Genomic DNA, 22355 nt, shown 5'->3' on the forward strand with positions numbered 1-22355 from the left:
ATAGAGCGGTGGGGTTAACTATTGCTTAAGGTTGTGAACATTTATGTTCGGAGGTATGTAAGGAGTGTCTTTAATACTGCAGCACAAAGTGTTTGGTGGTCCTCCCTTTAAAAGTGGGAGGGGATTGTTCCAGACACAGCCTGAGGACCCCGTCTACTTCTGTTCAATCCGGCAAAACTTCACTTCACTTTACATTCTTCTTCACTCCCTCACCACACACACACACACACACACACACGCGCGCGCTTTACCTGCAAAGCACATAACCTGAGGATCACACCTGGACAGGTAGCTTGTGAGGAGAGGCTTTGCTGCCAAGTGTCCGTGAGTGTTATTTATTCAAGAATTGTTGAAGTTTTTTATTTGACTAGGTGATGAAAATGAATGTTGTTTTAGGAGTGCCAGCCATGTCTCCCACGCTGAGTTGGTCACTGTTGTGTTTGGGTTTTCTGGGCGTCTGGGCTCAAGAGTTTTATGAGGAAAGAACGGGACCGACACGAGTGAAGACCAGGGGACAGACTTCAGCTCTTCTGCAGAAACATGACGGTCAAGGTGATTCATGCATTTATATTGTTTTGTGTCTCTGGACTAGATATTCTTGATCGTCTCAATGATACGACACCCCAAAAGGAATGCGAATGAGTAATTGTGGACAAAGCCAACCGTTGGGTTTAATTGAACTTCTTCTGGGTTATTTTTCATTAATCAGTTGGTTTTGTCCATATTTTACCCAACAATGGTTTGAAACATTTGCTACAGTGCATATTTTACATTTATGCCTTTATGCATTTGGCAGACGCTGTTATTACATTATTACATTATCCTATACATTTGTTTCTAAGTATGTGCAAACCCCTGGGATCGAACCCATGACCTTGGCGTTGTTGACACCCTGCTCTAACCATTGAGCTCATCATTTACTCACACTTTTGTCGATTAAAACCTTTATGACTTGGATGGAAACATGCAACTTGGCATAGACATAGTATAACCTCATAACTCAACATCATTTTTGAAGGAGAATGAGTTTAAATGCTCCATTCTAATATGAACATGATTTAGGTTTCTATAACACCCGCTGGGTCATTTCTTGTCACCCGAGACATGAAGAGCTAACTGATGTGTTAAAGGATTGTTACAGCATCAGACATGGTTTCATGAGACAATATTTACTATTCACACGCCATTCTCAAGTATTGCTCATAAAATCAAGCTTCAAGACCGCATGCTGTATAAAGATGGGACCAAATGTATATTTTCAACGTATAATATTTATCTTTCAGGAAAACAGACAACATATATGTATGGCTCGTGTTCCGCTCAATGGCCTATAGATGACATCTCTTAAATATCTATCTCTGTGAAAAAAAATCCATAAAGAAATAAAACGTAAAATATTTTTTCCCTGTAAGATTACAGGATAAAATGATATATAGAAGGATAAGGATATATCTTCTATGTATGTGTATATATATTTTATTGTTAAAAAATGATGGGCACAGTTGGAAAGCCAGAAATACTGTAATACTGAAAAACTGTATAATTATAATTGTTTCCTTGTAAAATTACATGTTTTCTTGTAATTTTGCGTTCTTTTTCTGTAATGTTGACCATATGTTGACCCTGGACAACAAAACCAGTCTTAAGGGGACATTTTCATTATATTATCTGAAATCTGAATAATAAAGCTTTCTACTGATGTATGTGTTGTTAGGACATGACTATAAATGGTGGAGATACAACCGTTTAAAACTCTGGAATATGAGAGTGTGAACAAATCAGAAAATTGCATTTGAAATTGTTAATCAGAGACTGTAGCAGACCATTCACTCCCAAAAATAAAGTTTTTATATATTTATGGTAGGAAATGTACAAAATATCTTCATGGAACAATATCCAAAAGATTTTTGGCTTTTACCTTAGATGTTCACATGCTACTTGAGACTGGGTTTGTGATCCAGGGTCACATATTACAGAAATACGTACAAATCTGTTATAAAATTGCATATTTTTTGACATTTTACTTAAAAAATATGTAAAAAAAAAACAACAAGAAAAGATTCTGGAAAATAATGTTTTTATTTAAACTGCAGAGTTTGAGAAGAGACGTCATCAATGTGTCAAGCTGAGCTCAAATTTGAATCGTCTGCAGTCAAAAGTCAATATTATTGAAGATCTCAATCATTTCTCATCATATTTACTCAAATCCAGATTATTTGACCTCAACAATCTATATTCATTTTACACCTCCAGACTCTTCGTGTGTTTCTCATTTGATTCTCTTTTGTTTCTCATCTGAGACTCAAGTTGATACTTAATAAAACACATCAGAGAACTCCATCAAATCTTCTGAGCTATGAAAGAGCAACAACTGAGCAATAACATTAAGCTGTGACAAATGTATGGCATTTCTTAAAATGTATTGGTGCAGTTTGAATCTGAAACACAAAACTGTCATGAAGTCTATAACACATCTCCTCTGTATTTGTTTCTTTAACATCAGCCATCATGGATGAGGACTGCAGTTTGGAGTTGGCCTTCCTGCTGGACAGTTCTGAGACGGCCAAAGACAACCATCAGCTGGAGAAACAGTTTGCAATGGACATTATAGAAGGTCTGCAGAGCATCCGCTTGGACACGGCTCGTAAACTCAGCTGGAGAGCGGCTCTGCTTCAGTACAGCAGTCACGTCATCATCGAGCAGACCTTAAACCAATGGAGAGGCTCGGAGAACTTCAAGAGCAGCATCGCGCCCATGGCGTACATCGGCCACGGGACCTACACCACCTACGCCATCACTAACATGACCAAGATATTTGTGGAAGAATCAAGTCCAGACAGCATTAAGATCGCCCTGCTGCTGACGGACGGCTCCTTCCATCCCAGGAATCCTGATATCTTCTCGGCTATGGCAGATGCAAAGAACCAGGGTGTGAAGGTCTTCACCATCGGCATCACCCATACAGCCAACGAGCTGGGAAACGTTGCCAACCTGAGATTGCTGGCCAGCACGCCCGCCGCCAAATTCCTTTATAATCTGCAGGACACGACCGTCATGGAGAAAGTCATCACTCAGATTGTGAGTATGATGCTGTCGGTCATTCATGCGTGAAAAGATCTCTAAACGTCCCTAACCAGGCGTGATGCTAAAAATAAATCATTACGGTGTCCACACCCACCTGATCTCAGAGAAAACGTGACTATTTCACAAAGTGGCAAAATTCCTACAATGTAAATGTGTGAAATCAAATATGAAGCCCCGCCCCTAAACACAATTGTCACTTGGTAGAAAGCAGATAGTATAAAAATGTTCATAAGAAATCTTACAAATTGATATGAATCTTTAGCTGTTTTTAAGCACCAATTAAGTTTGATGTGGTATGCATTCGATGCCATAAGAGGAACCTTTTTTTTGTCAAAATTTACATTGTCATTTAGCAGACGCTTTTATCCAAAGCGACTTACATATGAGGTAAAAAATTGGAACAACATTAGGACAACTAAAAGCATAAGTGCAGTAAAAAAGTAAGAAAGAAATGGTTCTTTAAAGCTTTGACTGAACGGTTCTATGCTGTGAAGAACCTTTAAAGCACCTTAATTTTCGAGAGTTTATATTAACAAAAAAAGAGAGACGTTGATATGATAACATTCTTGTCATGGAAAATGTATCATGAGAGATGTGTTTATATTGTCATTTAAGGTTAAGAAACTAAATGAATGGTACAGTTGATGTCACGTTTTATTGTTTTATGTGGACCTTAGTGGGCGATTTTAAAGATCTCACACTCTTAAAAATAAAGGGTCCATTAAAGGGTCCATAGAACCATTTTTGGTTCCACAAAAAACCATTCGGTCAAAGGTTCTTCACCATAAAGAACATCTTCTTCAGATGTTAAAGGTTCTTTATGCAACCAAAAGAACCTTTTGAAGCACCTTTTTGTTTAAGTGTAACTTGGCAACACTGAAGCGCATCATTTCTGCTGTTTTTTGGATTCTCTATTACTGGTCATCCTGTCCTTCATTTGACTTTCAGAATAAACCGTCTGCCTTTCCTGGTATAAGTCATCTGGCGTGATACTGAATGTGCCTGTTTTTTTACTTTGTTCTCCAGAAATATGTTTTTTAAAACCTTTTTGTCCGACATTGTACTCCACGTGAGCAGAAACACATACAGTAGAGACAATTTAAATGTAAAACAAGACTGGACACGTTCAGTTATAGTGTTTTCTTTCATCGTGTTTAGTGTTGGATGTTTCCCCGAATTGCATATGTATGAAGGGAAAGATTTGCCAAATATCTACAAGTATAATAACAAGTTTGATATATGGACTGTAGTTTGGACAGAATCTAATTTATCTGTTATCTCTATACAGGCTCAATTGGCAAATGATGGGGTGAGTATGTGTCCTCACAAAAGATTTCCCGTCTTCGATTGTATTTAATGTACAAAGACTAACTGATCACATTTCACAGAAAAACATATAGAACTATGTTTAAACAGATATTTCACTATAGTTAATTCAGTTGAGCTTCTTCTTATGAATAGCTTCTTAGCTAGCCTGTCTCTGGTTAAAGTACTTTAAATGATTAGCTAAACCTTCAAAGAATCTTAAACACGCTGAACAAATAAAAGAAATTCTTGCGTTGACCCAAATTCTCTTTAAAGTGTCTTCTAGCCCCAAAGTGTGCTTGTGTGAAGGGGGAGCGAGGACCCAGCGGCCCTGCGGTAAGTACTTACACCTTCAATTTCATTCTCAATGGGACGGTGTATCCACGCAAGCCCAAAGGCACATTTTTCTCCTCACTTTTCTGTTTCTAAGAGGTACGAATTCCTTTTGAGAAAAGTCAACAGCTTGGAGATTCTGACATTCTGAATAACTGCTTTGCTGCGTGAGAGTCAGGATGATTATGGGTTTTTTGCGAAGACCCCTCAGCGGTACCTTTGATGAAAACCCCCAAATAACGTTCCTGAAATCAAGTTTCCTTTGTGATGCGTCTGCTGAAAACGCCATGTGTAGAATGCGTCATGGCATGTTGTGACTGACACGGCCTTCTTACACGCACATGAATACAGGCATAGAATTAATGTTTGGTCACAGCTGCAGGTGAATTTCTCATTTTAGGGGTCTTTTCTATCAGCCAGGCTATCATTCTTACAAGTTTTCCAACACAAAACCAAGTTGCAGTTCCCATTAAAAAAGAAGTTGACGAGAAACTGTTTAATATAGCCATTAAAGCATTTTGGGGAGTTCAACCTGACAGGGATTTCTATAATGTATTCCTGCTGATATTTATTCCCAACGTATGACTAGATTGCAAAACACATCCATCATTTTTTTGAAAGTTAAGCATAATCGCTGCAGACCAGTGAGGTCATTCACTTTCACTGCGTGGAATTGACACTGCTGTTCTTTTCCCTCTTGCTGCAGGGTAAGAAGGGTCGTCCAGGTGAGGACGGAGCCCCAGGGCTGAGAGGTCAAAAGGTCAGAACTTGGTCTTTGTTACGTTCATTCTGTGTGCATGCTCGTGAGAAATGCAAATATGATGCTGGAGACTGATGTCTATATTAGAGTAGATCATCATGATAGGAGGAAAAAATGATGCAAGCCTTCCGTCTGATGTTCTGTAACCCTTTCTGTTGCGTGCACTTGTTAGGGTGAAGCTGGTTTGAGTGGATTACCTGGTCGTGAAGGCACAGAGGTGAGTGGATTATAGGTGTAGGGATGTTTAACTTGAATCCTAATTATAGGATAGATAGTAGCATGAGCTAGATCGTCCAAATGTGATATTACTGAACTTGACACATAGTTATGAGTCCTGTTTGTGATGTCATTTCCTGTACATTTTATATTGTTTTGTAGTTTTAGTAATATTTTATTCCCTTTTATTTTTATATTGTAGTTCGTTTTTTTATTCTTATAAATTATTATTTAAAAGTACATTTTTATTTGTTGTATTTCTTATTCTAATACAGTTTTATTTATAAATGTTTCATACTGATATAGTTTCTATTCATTTTTATTCACTTCTAGTTTAGTTGATTTAGTGTTTATTTTAATATAATTATATTATATTGTATAATAAACTTATTTCAATTCATTGCAAAGGTTTTATTTATTTATATGATCTATTTTAAATTAAATAATATTTAGGTAAATGTTGTATTTGATTGCAATGTTTGAATCGTTTAAACAATAATAACCCACTCTGCAATAATGACATTTTTAAAACCTTGATGACCTGCTTGCAAGATAAAATGGAAATAAATTTGTATTTGCTTTTAGGGCAAACCAGGTTACAAAGGAGAGCAGGTATAGTATCCCTTCATCTATCATTTGCGTTAACCAGCACACTGATATGAGATGAATCCTGATGATGTTTTAGTCTTGTGTATCTTCAGGGTGAAAGAGGAGAATGTGGTACTCCAGGAATCAAAGGAGACCGGGTGTGTAAACCTTCAGCTCGCTCTGCACATTCATAATAAACAAAATCCAGATGATTCATTTGTTTATCTACTGTACCGTCTCACAGGGTCCTGAGGGTCCGGTCGGCATTCAGGGGGCCAGAGGTCTGCAGGTATGTGTGAATATATTTATTTATTTATTATACTAAAATAAAACTTCACCACCTTAGCTGAAGATCAAAACCATCTTGATGTTTTCCTCGCAGGGTATAGCAGGGCCACAGGGTGACATCGGAGCGGAGGGCCCACAGGGCAAGAAGGTCTGTGGCTTATAATCACACACCATTATCTTCACAGATTTCATGTTAAACATGCACACCTGGAAAATGATCACTGTTTCCCATAAAACCCACACTAAAGACTAACTGTGCACATTTTGTGTTTCTTTAAAGAGAATTATCATTCATTTTAGAGGCATGAAAGATAGCCTACACGTCTCTTTTGATTCTTTGAGTTGATTTTCACTCTTGCACACACAAAAAATTAAATAAAAGGAACAAGATTATATGAGTAGCACAAAGAAGGCTCGGGGGTTATTGAATTACAGCTGTAGTTTGGCTCTTTTGTGTTAAGGGGCGGTTTACAGGTTTGCACTTGTTCTGGATCTCCTTTAATAGACCCTGAGAACTGCTGTTTGTAGTCTTTCCATGTTTTGTTTAACTACAGGAAACATTTAGATTTGCACATATGCTCACGGTGGACATGTATTGCCAGACTTCTGGCTCACGACACAGAGTCTGGTCCACATGCACATTTATTTTAGTCCAATTGAAAGAGACAATAAGCCAACCGCAAGTAGTACGGCAATCGGTGCAGATCTTTTGTATGTCATTGTTGAAATAATGAAATAATATACTACATTACTAGAATGTGTGAGATCCTTCAAATTAAATATTCGATAGGAACAATACAGAAAGTTTAGCAGTTCTGCACATGGCTTTTTTATTCGCAAATCCAGCTTTTAGTACTTTTTTATGTTTTTTTAAATACAAAGACAGATAAAGAACTCAGAAGTTAAAGGGATGCTTCACCCTTCGAGTTCTTCCAAATCTTTAAAAATGTGTTTGTTCTGATGAACTCGAAGAAAGATATTTGGAAGAATGCTTATAACTAGATAGATTCCGCCCCCCCATTGACTCCCATAGTAGGACAGATTACTTTATCATTTTAGAAGAAGAACTTTTGAAGAATGTAGGAAAAGCATTGTATTGTTTTCTACTATGGGAGTCAATGGGGGTCGAGATCTGCTTGGTTATAAGAATTCTTCCAAATATCTTTCTCCGTGTTCATCAGAACAAACACATTTATACACATTGGCAACAACTCAAAGGTGAATAAATGATGACAGACATTTCATTTTAGGAATGAAGTATCACTCTAAGTCAATCTGAAAGAGTCAAAGAATGAACTGGGTTTATGATAGTAGCTAATAAAATCACGGAAAAAAAGATTCCCATGGAAAAATGCTGAACGGAGTGAGGTTTTTCTCTTCATGTATAGACACGCAAAAGACACGAACAAAAAGAAATTCCAGCGTGTTGAATTGCAAGTAGATATCATAAATGTCTGGAGACGTCAGATTTGCGACTGCTAGCACTGACCTACTTGTGTCATGAAAGTTTTTTCACAATACCAGATGTAACTGTATGTTTCAAAATAATGCATAAAACCGCACACTTGCTGTTGACTTTTCACTACAAATACTCTGTGGTTGTTGAAGGTTGATAATTCCTCAATTGAAATTGTTTGTTTATTACAGGGTGAGCGCGGCCCTGCGGGGCCACCTGGAATTCAGGGTGACGTTGGAGTTGGACTTCCCGGACCAAAGGTTCACCTCATTCATGGACTTACCAGTGTTGGGTGTAACTAGTCACTAAGTAGTTGGTTACTATTATTTAATTGCTTTTCCCTTAAAAAAGTAAAGTAAGGGATTACTCTTGTTTTTTATGTCATTTAATTACAGTTAATTCAGATGTAATCGATTAAAATACTGTGTAATGTATACAATAGTGGAATTGACATTAAATGTAACTGTTTTTAAAAAAATCAAAGTCTAACTTTAAAATGCATGCATTAATGTATCTTTCTCACATGTGTAATTCTTAAGTCAGTTAATAATACTACTTTATGTAGTTTTATATGATTTATTTAATTGAATTAAGAGTAATTTAGTGTCTATCCTTGAGTCACTTAACTAGTCAAGGTTGATGTAGGATATAGAAAGTAATTAGTAATAAGTAATCAAATACCTTTTGGAGAGAGTCATTTGTACAGTAATGTAATTATAATATTTAATTAGTAACTAGTAATTAATTACTTTTTCAGAGTAACTTACCCAACACTGGTCTTAACCTACTGACATTTCCTCAAATAAATATATAGTTCAGGCATGAAACTCTAACTATCGCGAATTGGTCCATTCAAATTCCAACCAATCAGAAACGCTTCCTTATTACGTACCACATATATACGGCGTCTTAACCTTGCCTAGTATGCTGCGCGAATATGAGAGTTTTCTTCATCCCTCCTCCTCCCCAGCTCCACTCGTAGAGATCTGCTATGGGGGTTTCAATTCTTGCAGCAGCCTTCCTTGTTATTTTGATTAAGCAGAATTTTTGTTTTATCTCAGCAGCGTAGCAGATCTCCTTCAGCAAAATCAAGCTTATATACGTTTCATGTCCATGCTAATAAATGCTGGTTGAAATGATCACCCCGAGAGTTGTCATGATTGAACTGCAAATAAAATAAGACTTGAAACAAGACATCTGATCAGACAGCTCATGCAACACAACGCTCTTCTTTCATTTGAATGAAGTAATTGACGCGGATAGTCACATTTCTGTGTTTGTCTCTCAAATGATCCGTCTGCAGGGAGACTTGGGATTTCAGGGTAGGTCGGGTCCACCGGGTCCACCTGGCATTGGCGAGCCTGGTCTGCCTGTAAGTATGAAAGTAGAAGTTTATGATTTAGAAGAGCCGTGAATGACGCTGTATGACGTCTGTCTTCGTGTTTGTCCATTTAACCAGGGACCTCAAGGGCCACAGGGTGTTCAAGGCGAGAAAGGACCGCAAGGAGAGGGCTTTCCTGGTCCAAAGGTAAGGCCCAAAAACACTCACTATAAAACCTCTGTTCTCCATCATTCTCTCTCTCTCTTTCATCTCACTGGAGGTTTATAACAGCCAGAGGCCATGTGAAGAGTTAACGGATGCATTTAAGACTTTAATATTCCTCATTAGGGATCTCTGAATGATCTCTTTAGTGCTCATTTGAAGCCCAAATTACTTATTAAATGTAATCTTAAATATAAACATACAGAAACATATCTGGACTTCATTTGCTTTCAATTCTGTCCAAATTTAATCTCTATTGATGCAACCCAGCCCACAAGTTACCCGATGGCACCCTATCATCAGCACACCACAGACATAAAAGCCGTTTGAAAGTTTTCTGTAGATGAAGGAACAATACGTATAATCCGGAGTGAACGCCTCTCGGGGGGATGTGATGGCTCTTCTTTTGTTTAACAGGGAGACAGGGGTCTAGATGGTCCGAGGGGACAGAGAGGATCGCCGGGTCCTGGAATCAAAGGCGATAAGGTGGGCTGTAAATACATCAGCACATGAATGACATTCACACAAGCCCACCATAACACACAAAAGAGTTAATGACGTTTGTAAAGCGACCCTAATGTGTCATTGAAATGCTGGATGATGATTGGTCGGTGGAAAAGAGAGGGCGGCACAACAGATGGGAGGGCGGCACAGGTCAGATTACTGTGGGAATTGTTGAAGAACACCTGCTGGTACTAAAAAAACACCTGAACTTGTCCGTCCATAGGTTTATGTCATTTTATCGTGCGTTATTATTCTCGTAAAACAGTGTTTAAAAAAATGTGTTTAGTTGTATTCTGAAAGTGACCCATCCTGTGTTTGTTGTGTTTTTAGGGTGAGTTCGGACCTCCAGGTTTGCCAGGACCAATCGGGATCCAGGGGATTGGCATTCAGGGAGAAAAGGTGGCACAGTGTGACCAAATACATATTTCTGTTTGATTTCATTGATTGCTTATTAAATGATGCTTATGGTTGTTTTTAGAAACATTTTAAACAAAGACAAGAGTCAAGAGAGACTTCTCTTTAGATTCAGTGATTCACATTCAGCATTGATTCATTATTATTGATCTCCGGATGAAATGCTTGCTTTTGTGTAATGTGCAATGTTTCTGTTAATCAGGGTGTTGAGGGTCCGAGGGGACCTCCAGGAGGAAGAGGACTACAAGGAGAAGGTCTTCCAGGCCCTAAGGTTAGTTTTGGTGAAGATACATATTTTTATATGAATGGCACACTTATTTTGTTTTTAATGTTATGATCTTGCTGTGTCAAAGAAATATTTTGACTCTTCTCTGTTGTTCTTTAGGGAGATCAGGGTTTGCCTGGAGAGATGGGTGGTCCGGGAGAGAGAGGGCAAGGAGAACCTGGATCAAAGGTGATGCTCTTGCTCAAAACACTTGAATGTAAATTGTTGTTGCCTAGAAGAAGAATATGGGAATTGTTAAGGTAAAAAAATTGAATGACAGATTTAATATTCTCAGGGTGAGCCTGGAGCGTCTGGGCTGGCTGGAGTACCCGGGCTTCCCGGAGAGGACGGTGCTCCAGGACAAAAGGTAACCCTACATCGTGATGTCTGGAAATGAGATGTGGGATCAAATGAGCATTTGAACGGATCGAATCACAGACATCTGACGTTTCTCTGAGCAAACATTTCAGTGAAGTGAACATCAAATACATACCCAAAAGAGCTCTTATAAAAAGTCATTTATTCTTATGTTTTCAGGGTGAGCCTGGTGCCAGCGGTTTAAGGGGACCTGAAGGGGCGTCAGGAATCGGTACTCAAGGAGAGAAGGTACGATCTCCATTTCATGCTCTTTGCAAATCTGTGTTTTCTCTGTGAACTTTGGGCTTTAAATGTCACTTTTTTGTTCTGTGGTATTCTGTTCTATGATGTGAAGTAAATATGTGTGTGTCTGTTCGAAAGCTGTATTGTTTTGTGACCTGTCATCTTTGTAGGGAGACCAGGGCCAGCGTGGCATTCGAGGGTTGCAAGGTCCTCCTGGCATAAGTGGCCCATCAGGAGCAAAGGTGAGAGCATCTGAGAGATCAGAGGACAACGGTGACCGTCCACTTTTCTTTTCCATCTCGCTTGTTCTCTTTTGGTTATAAGCCATGATCCAAACCAACCATGAGATGAATTTGATTTGGAGCAAAAACAAGGCATTTAAAAATACTAGAAATGTACACGTAAAACACGTCTTAAAACAGAATGAACCAAGAAAATAAGAAAACATGTTAAAATAATTTGACACCTTTGCAGAAGCTCACTGTTAGAAATAGAAATACTGTAAAAAGAGTGTGCTTTCAAACATGGTATTAGACGTGAATCAGATGACATCATATGAACGTTATACTTTTGCTTTCAGGGTGAGCCAGGGACACCAGGAAGGTTAGGTATGCCAGGATTACCCGGGCGAGCTCTTGCAGGACCCAAGGTAACAAAAATAACAACTCATGTCACTGGCCCGCTGCCAACACAATGAATCAGAACATTCACAGTCATCATAGTGTATATGTGCAAGCGAGACGTGAGGCTATGACATCATCTCTCTGTGTGTACCCGCAGGGTGACTTGGGTCCGACAGGTCCTCCAGGACACATTGGAGAGACGGGATACGGCCTACCTGGTCCAAAGGTAGGCAGGAGGGTTATCAGCGTATCAAATTATACTAGAATATATGAATATGTCATATTAGAATAAAGGTTTGTTTAGAACTAAATTAAACAGATCTAAATAATGTGATTATTTGAAAAATGTTAAAGTCAATTCCCACCCTGTCGCTGTTAGGGTGACCGAGGTAATCCAGGGCCGCCCGGTCCATTCGGGCCTAAAGGTGAAGGATTCCCTGGTCCGGTGGTAAGTGACCTTTGCATTTTTAAAAATACCTTTTTATTGCATCAAGACACTGTATTTACTATCATTTGATACTTGCGCAGGGTCTGCCTGGTTTCCCAGGCCCGCCAGGTGAGCCCGGCACCGAGGGCATCGGCATTCCTGGACCAAAGGTAACGTGACCACTCAAACCTATGATGATGTAGTCAGGTCGTCTCTTATATTTTAAGAAATGAAAATGTTTTAGGTTATATCAGATAACTTATTTAAACTCTAAGGATAACACCTAGAAGATTTAGAGTTCACCCTGTGTTCAATTTACTCTTCAGGGGGATGTTGGGTTCAGGGGTTTACCCGGTTTGACAGGCCCACCCGGAGAAGGATTGCAGGGACCACCAGTAAGAAACACAATCTCTGACTGTAAACTCTCTCGGACTGTAATGAAATGTTATACATCACATAACACACAAGAGAAGTGCTTCTGAGTGTCTGAGGAGTCTGTCTCTGTTGCTATGGCGATTAAGAAAGACAAGATGTCTGCTTCTTTATTAATTCAGCTGTCTTGCTGTTGCAGGGCAACATGGGAAGACAAGGTCCTCCAGGGCCACACGGTCCCCCCGGGGAGGGTATTCAGGGACCTAAAGTATGTTCACAACTGTCTACTGCCGAATTCAATTGATTTGAATGTTTCTGGATTATATGCTTTAAATAGTCACAGTGTTAGATTCATGTTATATCGATTGCTACATAATTGTGAATATTTGGTGAAGGTTGAACTTGAATACGTTTGTGTTTGTTTAACTCATCAGGGTGATCAGGGGGCTCCAGGAGTCACAGGACCGAGAGGTCCTTCAGGAGAGGGACTTGCGGGTTCAAAGGTGAGACTTTGGTTCACATCCTGTGCCGGCCATCATTCTATGAGTACAAGGTCAAGCCACAATGTAGTTTGAAAAACACTTCACAGTATTAAGCAAGAAAATATTGAGAAATGATGGACATTTTAAAGCACAGCATGTGATCAGTTTTGGTTGCGTTTGATACTGTATGTCAGGTTGGTACACAAAAGACAATAGATAACAGTGAGTCTAATGCGATCTACATATCATTTTCAAATTTTAAACGTCTTGAAATCTTAACTATCTGACCTCGAGATTTGATAGGAATCCCAATATAAACATTGCGTATAGTTGCTGTCCTACTGAAACCTCGGATGCCCAAATTCACAGTCAGGAAATGGAAGAAACATTTATCTTTTCCAGTGATTACATTATATACTTTTATTGTTTCAGTATTTGCAAAACCCAGTGACAAACATAATGGGCTACTAATAAAAATGTAGATTTATGACATGTGGAGATATGGAGATAAGGAGGCAAATATGGAGATACAAGGTTTTAGAAGGAGACCAGTGATATATTTAACTTAAATTGGTTAAAAACTGCCAAAATTCATAAAGTGAGAGAAAGTCAAATAAGCTATAAAGTGACATTCATAAAGAATTAATATTTTCTTTTTAGCTTTTTTAAGGTTTATTATGTACTACTGAAAGAAAACATACTGTTTAATTAGTCTGTTTATTTGTAATAGAAATCAATGATCATAAAAGTCAAATGTTACTTTTCCTAGTATTTGTAAAGTTCAGAGTAAAACATAAAATCAAAATGATAAAAGTACAATACGTCATGTTTAATTGATCTGTTTGTGTTTGTCCTGTATAGGGTGATCGTGGTTTGCAAGGCGAGAGAGGAATAAAAGGTATCAAAGGTGACATGGGTGACCCCGGGACCTCCGGATTATCTGTGAGTCAATTTAATCCCTATAAACCATCTTTTGTGCAAGAGCAGAATGTGTTTTCCATTCTAATTCACATTGTGTTTTTTTTAGGGAAGACCAGGAATTAAGGGTGAAGCGGGTCTCACTGTGAGTTCAAACATTTCTCCAAACACAAATTCATTATTTACAGTACACACATTATAGATGTTAACCAACAAAATACATTTTTCAGAGAGAAGATATAATCAAACTGATCAAAGAGATTTGTGGTAAGTCTAATTGTGCTCACTTCTTAAAAACAGATACAGTATGTTACATTTATGATGATTGATTTGTTTGTTTTGGATGTTTCTAGGATGTGGCATCAAGTGCAAGGAAAGGCCGATGGAGCTGGTGTTTGTGATTGACAGCTCAGAGAGCGTAGGCCCTGAAAACTTTGAGATCATCAAGGATTTCGTCACCGCTCTCGTGGACCGAGTCACGGTGGGCCGCAACGCCACCAGAATCGGTTTGGTTCTGTACAGCTTGGATGTTCATCTGGAGTTCAACCTGGCCAGATACATGACCAAGCAGGATGTCAAAAAAGCTATCAGGAACATGCCGTACATGGGAGAGGGAACATACACTGGCACCGCCATCCGGAAAGCCACTCAAGAGGCCTTCTACAGCGCCCGGAATGGCGTCAGGAAAGTTGCCATCGTCATTACAGATGGGCAGACGGACAAAAGAGAGCCTGTGAAGCTGGACATTGCCGTGCGCGAGGCTCACGTGGCTAACATCGAGATGTATGCACTGGGTATCGTTAACATCTCCGACTCGACGCAGGCCGAGTTTCTGAGGGAGCTGAACCTCATTGCCTCCGACCCTGACAGTGAACACATGTTTCTCATCGACGACTTCAACACGCTGCCAAGTAAGCCTTCATATATACTGTATATCTATATCATATCTAGGGCTATACATATATAGATTTTCAATTAATTAGATTACTATGAGATACTTAGCTCGAACTTTCCCTTTCGTATCATAAATGAACGTCTGTGTTTGGTCTGTACAGCTCTGGAATCTAAACTGGTCGGTCAGTTCTGTGAAGATGAGAACGGAGCCCTCATCTACAACCGCATTACCAACGGTGTGAACGGACACAACGGATTCGGTTATAACAACGGCCAGGAGGACGCTTCCGTACACGGGAATAACGTCTTTGGAAGCAGATTCCAGGACACGGCGGACAGAACCCAGAGTCACACCAGAGGCCGGGGAAACAGCATGCCGCTTCCCATCATCCCCGGCCCTCTCAAAACACAGGTTTTTGTCTTCAGACATTTAAAAAAAAGGAGATAAAAAGTTGTCATTCTTAGGATATACCTTAAGAGTAGTAGCAATATATTCTTAAGAACGACGTGGTGATACGAAGTTTTCGGGAAACCCAGCCCTGAACATTTGAACCCAAATGCAGTGATTAGATTAGTGATAGAATAGATTGATTTCTCTTGATGCTCTCTGATATTGTGGTTACTATTCAGGTGGATGAAGACGAATATGAAGGGGAGGACCTTGACACAAAATCCCAAAGGCGAGGTGGAGGCACTTTTGCTGTTGTCAATAAGACCGTCCTGCCTGTACTGCCAGGAACCAGTACATCTTCATCTACATCATCGTCATCTTCGTCATCATCAGTATCACAATCTTCTTCCGGTTCCACTGTCTCTGTGAATGTAAACATAAAACCTGTTCCTGTTGTCACTAAAGGTAATACAAACACACAGTACATCAAACATCCACACTAAACAGTTCACTCACTGACATGAGCTTCTCTGTCTCTCTAAAGTGTTTGATTCAGCTCCCCTAGATCCTCGATGTCTGTTGAGCTTAAGTCAGGGTTCCTGTAGAGGATACATCATCCGCTGGTACTATGACAAACAGGCAAATTCTTGCGCTCAATTCTGGTACGGAGGCTGTGAAGGCAACGAGAACCGTTTCCAAACAGAGGACGAGTGCAAGAAGACGTGTGTCGTCACCATCAAAGGTACAGTATTATTCACAACGTCATTTCACTCTAACATCCCCCACAGAGCTGCTCATGTAAAATATTAACAATATATTTGTGATGATATAAAGTAAAAGCTATTGCTATTAGTGGTGTACTGATACACGATACGATAACAGCACTGGGTTCACGGTCACAATATTTTGATCAGATTGAATCAAATGAAACTGATATTCAAATAAGAGATTTACTAAAACATTATTGACATTTTAGTTATAGCATTAACAACACTCAAGGCTTAACTGAATCTTCTGTAAATGAATACAAAATTGTTGGCTCTGCAAAACCAACAGGAAAGAAAGTACCGCTTCGCTTCGGATAAAAGCGTCTGCTAAATAGTCTTATAAAGCAGTATAAGCACAAAAACAACAACAGTATATACGCAGGTCATGGGTTGTCAGCTCAATCATATTACATACATAGATACTGTCACGTACGATATTATTTACAGATCTACTTTCATGAGTTTTCCTTATTTCTCATTCCAGCTGGTTAACATGGATGAAATCTCACCTCAGACATTCTACACTGAACCTCAATAAATAAACTTTGATGTTCTGCAATGATGGATATGAACTAATTTACACTCCTTTTAATGATTTGACGTAACATCAGAATTGTTCACCTGGCTTTAGGCAAGTTCACAATCTAAAGAAATGAAGTTAAAAAGCTTTGGTTTTGGTCTTTAAAATATAAGTGAATCCTAAAGCTGAACCTAAACACAGGAATGATAATGAACGTTGTTCTTGTCATCTTAATGTGCTTTCATCATCATCAAACACAGTCCATTTGTTCATTCACATTTTTTTATTTTTCACAGTATATTCTAAGAATCCGTGCACTGCTCTACATGTCACAATTGTAACATGCAGAAAGATGTTTTGCAACCTTGACTGGGAATTGATTGTATATTTTAGTTTTTATTTAAATGAATATACAATTTGTGACTTGAATAAGCATTTATCAGGTTGTATAAACATCATACACTTAGAAGGTCTGTGTCTGGGGGTTTTATGAGGATACGAATCTTTGGATTGGAATTGAGAATTGTGGGGAGTTAAGTGTTTTAGGATCTCAGGTCACTATGTCGTAGTAATTTAAATGCAATTATGATTTTCAAACATGATTTTGTATATATGTGTAATGTGCTAGTTTTACAATGATACATTCTTCTATTTCAACATATTTGCAAACCGTAATGCTGTTGTTAGACATAGATATGTTTACTGTTATACATTTATGCAATTTATATTTTTGAAGGTGTTTTTGATCATAATTGTGGATTTCATGAATAAAATGTTTGGTTAATAATGATGTCTGTCTTTTTGTTTGTCATAGAAAAAAAGGATTTTCCAAAGAACACTTAAATAAAATATTAACTTTGACTAATCATATGTAAACAGATTTTGTGTTTTAACACTAAATAAACTTTTAACACTAAAGAACTGCACAAATACGACCGGATGGATAAACTGACACGTCTGATGATGCACTAACGCAGATGTCAATAAAATTCATAGTGTATTGTTTTTTTATGTCATGTTTAAAACGTTATAATAATGCCTCTAGCTTTATAAAAATGATACAAACAACAACACTTTAATACACAAAATATTCCTAAAATTATTATTATTTATAATAGTGGGCGGGACTATGACAGCCGGGCCCGTCCATTTGCTACATCTTTGCCACCCAACCAATAGGAACCTCTGAAGCTCACGTAACTTAAATAAAACTATATATATATATATATATAATATTTAATATGATATTAGCTTTATGTTACCACTCAAATGATAAGGAAATTCACTCAGTATTGTTAATATTAATTAAAATTCCCTGTTTATGGTCTGCATGGCTCTAAACTGTTTAAAGACAGCAAGATTGACAAACATAATACAGATAAAATGGTCATAACCAAGTATTGTAATGAAATCTCGTTTAAATACAGTTAATACACTCTAAACACATATTCAATGTAATCTTGTATATCTTCAATATACATATATCTGTCCTTGCATGTTGGAACCGCCGGGACACAGAGAATTCTGGATTATTGGACTAATTGTTGTTTATCAACATGATATATCAGGAGAAAACACATCTTCACTTAAATTGAGGAAGATTGGTGTTCGTATGCAATATTTGTGTGAACAGTTTTATTGGTCTTTATGTTTGTTTACAGTATTAAATGGTAAACGTGTATCTACAGGACAGAGACTTTTGGTTTAACAGCATTTCTTAAAAAGAAAGCATCAGAGATGAAGGTTGGCATGTAGGACAGAGGCAGCCAGAAGAACTTTGCATCCCAGCCTGGAGAATATCTCGTCCGGGGATGAACCGCAGCCACAGCGTGTTCCATACACTTCACAACCTTCATCAGGTCTGGATCTGCCATCTTATCAAACTTTTCCCTCATCGCACGTCTCACTGCGAACAGTTGGTATAACATCGTTCACCACATACAATTCATTTGAATACATAAACGCTGTCATATGAAAACTGGGCGTTGGATCTGAACTCACGTTTGTCCATGTAGTCACTGCCGTATTCATCTTTGACATCTTGTGGCAACCTCTCCCACATTTTCTCAAAATTTCTTTGCAGGGCGCTGGAGTCAGTGACGGGTGTTTTGAAGAATCCAGGTTCGATACATAAAACCTTCACTCCGAATGGTGCCATGTTTCTCCTGTCAAGACAAATGAAAATATAACTCATGAGCCATAAGTAACAATAATGGGTTTAATTGTTAAACTTTCTTTCTTCATTTCATTACGACCCCTAGTGCCAAATAAACAGCATTTGAACAGCATGGACCCTGAAAGTTTTGTTCAAAACAGTCCAACATTAAAGTTCTTGTCTGTTGTCACAGGACTGAATGTCTCACCTCAGACTGTCATTGAATGCTTCAACTCCATACTTCGATATGCAGTACGCTCCTCCAATGGGACTAAGCCGTCCAAATATACTGGCCACATTCACCACCCTTCCTTTGGCTCTTTTGATGAGAGGCAAAACACTGAGAGTGACGTCGATAACTCCATACAGATTGACATCTAACATGTGTTTAAAGTCCTCAATAAGCAGCCAGTCATTAGGAGCCGTCGGGACCGAGACACCAGCATTGTTTACCACAGCCCACAGACCTGTCAATGAACACACAAACACATGAAAGAATCTTCTGTTTTACTCCACGCTCGTGTACATGTGAGAGATTTACAGGTCTCACCTCTCTGACCCACCAGGGTTTTGACGGCGTCTGCAGCTTTGCTGATATTGTCATGATCCCTCACATCCAAATGCAATGTTGTGAGTTTGTCGGTGCAGATCTTCTTCAACTCATCTTCTCCCTTCTCTGTGTAACAGGCGGCGACGACACGGAAACCCTGCTTATCCAGATGTCTAGCCAAGAGATTCCCAAAGCCAGAATCACAGCCGGTGATGTACACAAACTTCTCACATTTGTTTGGGACTCTTTTCAATTCTCGGAGCCACCGAAACACAAAGAACAAGAGTACGAGGCCACAAGCGTACAGAATCATACCTGCAGAGAAAATGAACAACAAAAAAGAAGAAGTGGATCCACGGTTATTAACATCAATGCGAATCACAGAGTCAACAAACAGATGTGTAACAGGTCACTGATAAGAGTTTATGACTCAATGGTGAATTATTAACTACATCAAACATTTATGAAAGTTTCACTATTAAACACTAAAGCTTAAATAAAACATGATTAAAGACACAACGTTAATTAACTCAAAGTTTCAGATTTACTAAAGTATTTTTTCAGGGAATTCACCTTGCACAATATCCCTTACTTTCAACTGTATGATTGCGAAACAGTCGAATATATTCTCGTATATTACTTAAAGAATCAATTAAACTTTAAAGGCTTCGTTGCGTCAATATAATAGCATTCTGATGTTATCAATAATCCACAATGTTCTCTGATAAAAAAAGATTAGACGGAGAGAGACAGCTGTATAAACACCGCAAGTTTGCAACTTCCTGATGACAAAACATCTACTAAACAATCCAACAATTCCTAACGTCACTGTTTCATCAAGACTCTTACGAACCTGTAAGCTTTATGATACCTGTGTGTTCTTAGAGAGTAAAGTTGTTTCCTGTATGTTACGAATGTGTCGATTCCTCGACTGACACCAGTGAACTTGAACTAGGAAGAAGCTGCTGTTACGTAACGTTTGTCCAGAAGAGGGCGCAGGAGATCAGACGAGAAGTCACAATAATGGCCGTTATCTGGTCAATAAAGTGTGAGTAGCACGGATTTGTATTATTATTATTATTCAATGGCCTCAAGAATGTTTAGATAGTTAAATCTCGGAAAAGGTTTGGGATGAGGACACTGGCTTTTAACAGGATATGATTAAAGCAGATTTCATTTCATTACATAAACTTTGCCATATACTGTAATCTGGTTGTTGGATCTGAACTCATCTTTGACAACCCGTGTCTGTTTTCTCCATATGTATGACATTTGTCCTGTCAAACAAGTCATTCATATAAATATGATTCCCAACTGGACATCCACATCTCTCACAACCTTCAAAAACTACTTAAACTTACTTACCAGTGAATACTTGACAGACAAATGAGAAGAAAAAACGTACACTAACCCTCTCTCTTTCTCTCAACAGGTGTTGTTCTGGCTTTTGTTGAAACTAGGAACTTTGTATTAGCACCTATTGTATTATTGCTCTTTTATGACATATCGCTTATTGCTCCCTGAACTCTTTGTAAGTCGCTTTGGATAAAAGCGTCTGCTAAATGACTCAATGTAAATAACGTATAGGTACAAGTGACAATAATTGGGGAGCAGGAAGATTAATGGGATTACGTGGTTGTAAATACAGTTGTTTGAATGATATCTATTTTCCCTTTATTACAGTTTGCCATTTTCTTCATTTTATTGCGCCCCCTAGAGGAAGACTCCACCCAGAAATGCAAATTCGGCCTTGAGTTACTCCTCCTCCCAAGTTGTTCCATACCAATACAAAATCAATAGAAGTTAAAAGTTGCCCCAGAAAATGAAACAATCATTTCCCCAACTATGGAAGTCAACGATGTCATAGAAATGTCACTTTTTACGATGACAGAATTACATTTATTGTGTAAAGTTTCCCTTTTACTGCTGGAGTTATGTAAACACTGCTTTGTGTTATTCCTGCAGGGTTGGGAGGGTAACAGTTGCATTTCGGTACAGTTCCAAATGACTTTTACGTAACATAATCCAATATCACAATATAAAAGTATTGTAGTCCTGTTGCTTTTGGATTACTTTATAGGGTCACATATGTAAATGCAACAGAAAAAAAGTGTTTTCATTTACACTGAAACAAACAGAATCAGAATTGTGTTGAGGTGGTTCAAAGCAGATAATGGATATAAAAAACAGGAGTTTATTAGACAGGGCTGCGAGATTAAAATGAAAACATTATTGTTGATTATTGACTTTGATATCGCAATCATTATTATTAATGTCAATTAACAAAATTAACCATGTCCTGTATTACATTAAATACGATTAAATGACAATATAAATTACTTTTTTATGGGAAATGGTTATGTATTGGTTAATCTTAGTAAAAACTTAGTTAGTGGAGTCCAACTATTTCGATGTTTTGAAAATGCGCATGAAAAGCTTAAATGGAAAGGGACATGCGAAGATAATCTAAGAATTATCAAAGACATTTAAGGCCATTTTATCTTGAGTTTGCATGCATTAGTTCAAACGTGCCTTAAGGGGATGGAAACATAGTGTTCTGTTTTTGTGTAGGCCTATACAAGACTGAAACTAGCTAACTTTGCAGTGTAATGACGTACTCATTATATCTGTTTAATAACCACAAAGGTATTGCTATAAATCTCACACGTTGTTTTGAAATTGTATGAAATTATGCAAGAAACAGATCAGCACGAACGTTTTCCATTGAGGAGGAGAGGAATCTGCCAAATGAGGTGTCGGATCGGATTTCGGAGGTGCCGGATCCGAATCCGGTTTCTGGCACGGATGAGGCCCGAGGTGTGTTTACTGATTTAAATAGCAGAACGGATGTCCCGAGGAAGGGCGTTCCACATATGAGGGGCAGCATGAATAAAAGTCCC

General features: G+C 38.4%; 2 protein-coding genes across 3 annotated transcripts; one reads left to right on the plus strand and one right to left on the minus strand.

Annotated features, from left to right (window-relative positions):
• Positions 1 to 407: 407 nt before the first annotated feature.
• Positions 408 to 17532, plus strand: col28a2a (collagen, type XXVIII, alpha 2a; the record flags this gene model as incomplete). The annotated part of the gene is made up of 35 exons (XM_079465119.1): positions 408 to 552; positions 2504 to 3078; positions 4373 to 4393; positions 4666 to 4725; positions 5429 to 5482; positions 5655 to 5699; positions 6284 to 6310; positions 6400 to 6444; positions 6531 to 6575; positions 6669 to 6722; positions 8222 to 8290; positions 9334 to 9402; positions 9490 to 9558; positions 9991 to 10059; positions 10408 to 10476; positions 10694 to 10762; positions 10877 to 10945; positions 11052 to 11123; positions 11294 to 11362; positions 11527 to 11598; positions 11937 to 12005; positions 12137 to 12205; positions 12359 to 12427; positions 12508 to 12576; positions 12733 to 12801; positions 12978 to 13046; positions 13213 to 13281; positions 14122 to 14202; positions 14288 to 14323; positions 14409 to 14445; positions 14532 to 15089; positions 15234 to 15484; positions 15703 to 15928; positions 16008 to 16205; positions 16715 to 17532. The coding sequence occupies 35 exons, from the start codon at positions 408 to 410 to the stop codon at positions 16720 to 16722; spliced, it is 3645 nt and encodes a 1214-aa protein (XP_079321245.1). The 3' UTR covers positions 16723 to 17532.
• Positions 17533 to 17739: 207 nt separating this feature from the next.
• dhrs9 (dehydrogenase/reductase (SDR family) member 9) lies at positions 17740 to 20489 on the minus strand. 2 transcript variants are annotated; one of them, XM_079464200.1, is made up of 5 exons: positions 20309 to 20489; positions 19456 to 19770; positions 19114 to 19372; positions 18752 to 18915; positions 17740 to 18656 (listed from the first exon to the last, which is right to left on the minus strand). In XM_079464200.1, exons 2-5 carry the CDS (start codon positions 19766 to 19768, stop codon positions 18433 to 18435), a joined length of 960 nt encoding a protein of 319 aa, XP_079320326.1. In that variant the 5' UTR covers positions 19769 to 19770; positions 20309 to 20489; the 3' UTR covers positions 17740 to 18432. The 2 variants fall into 2 exon arrangements, with proteins under 2 accessions (XP_079320326.1, XP_079320327.1); XM_079464201.1 differs by having other exon boundaries at positions 20327 to 20450.
• Between the last annotated feature and the right edge of the window lie 1866 nt (positions 20490 to 22355).

This window comes from Barbatula barbatula (assembly GCF_947034865.1).
Source record: "Barbatula barbatula genome assembly, chromosome: 9".
In the NCBI taxonomy this organism is placed as follows: Eukaryota; Metazoa; Chordata; class Actinopteri; order Cypriniformes; family Nemacheilidae; genus Barbatula; species Barbatula barbatula.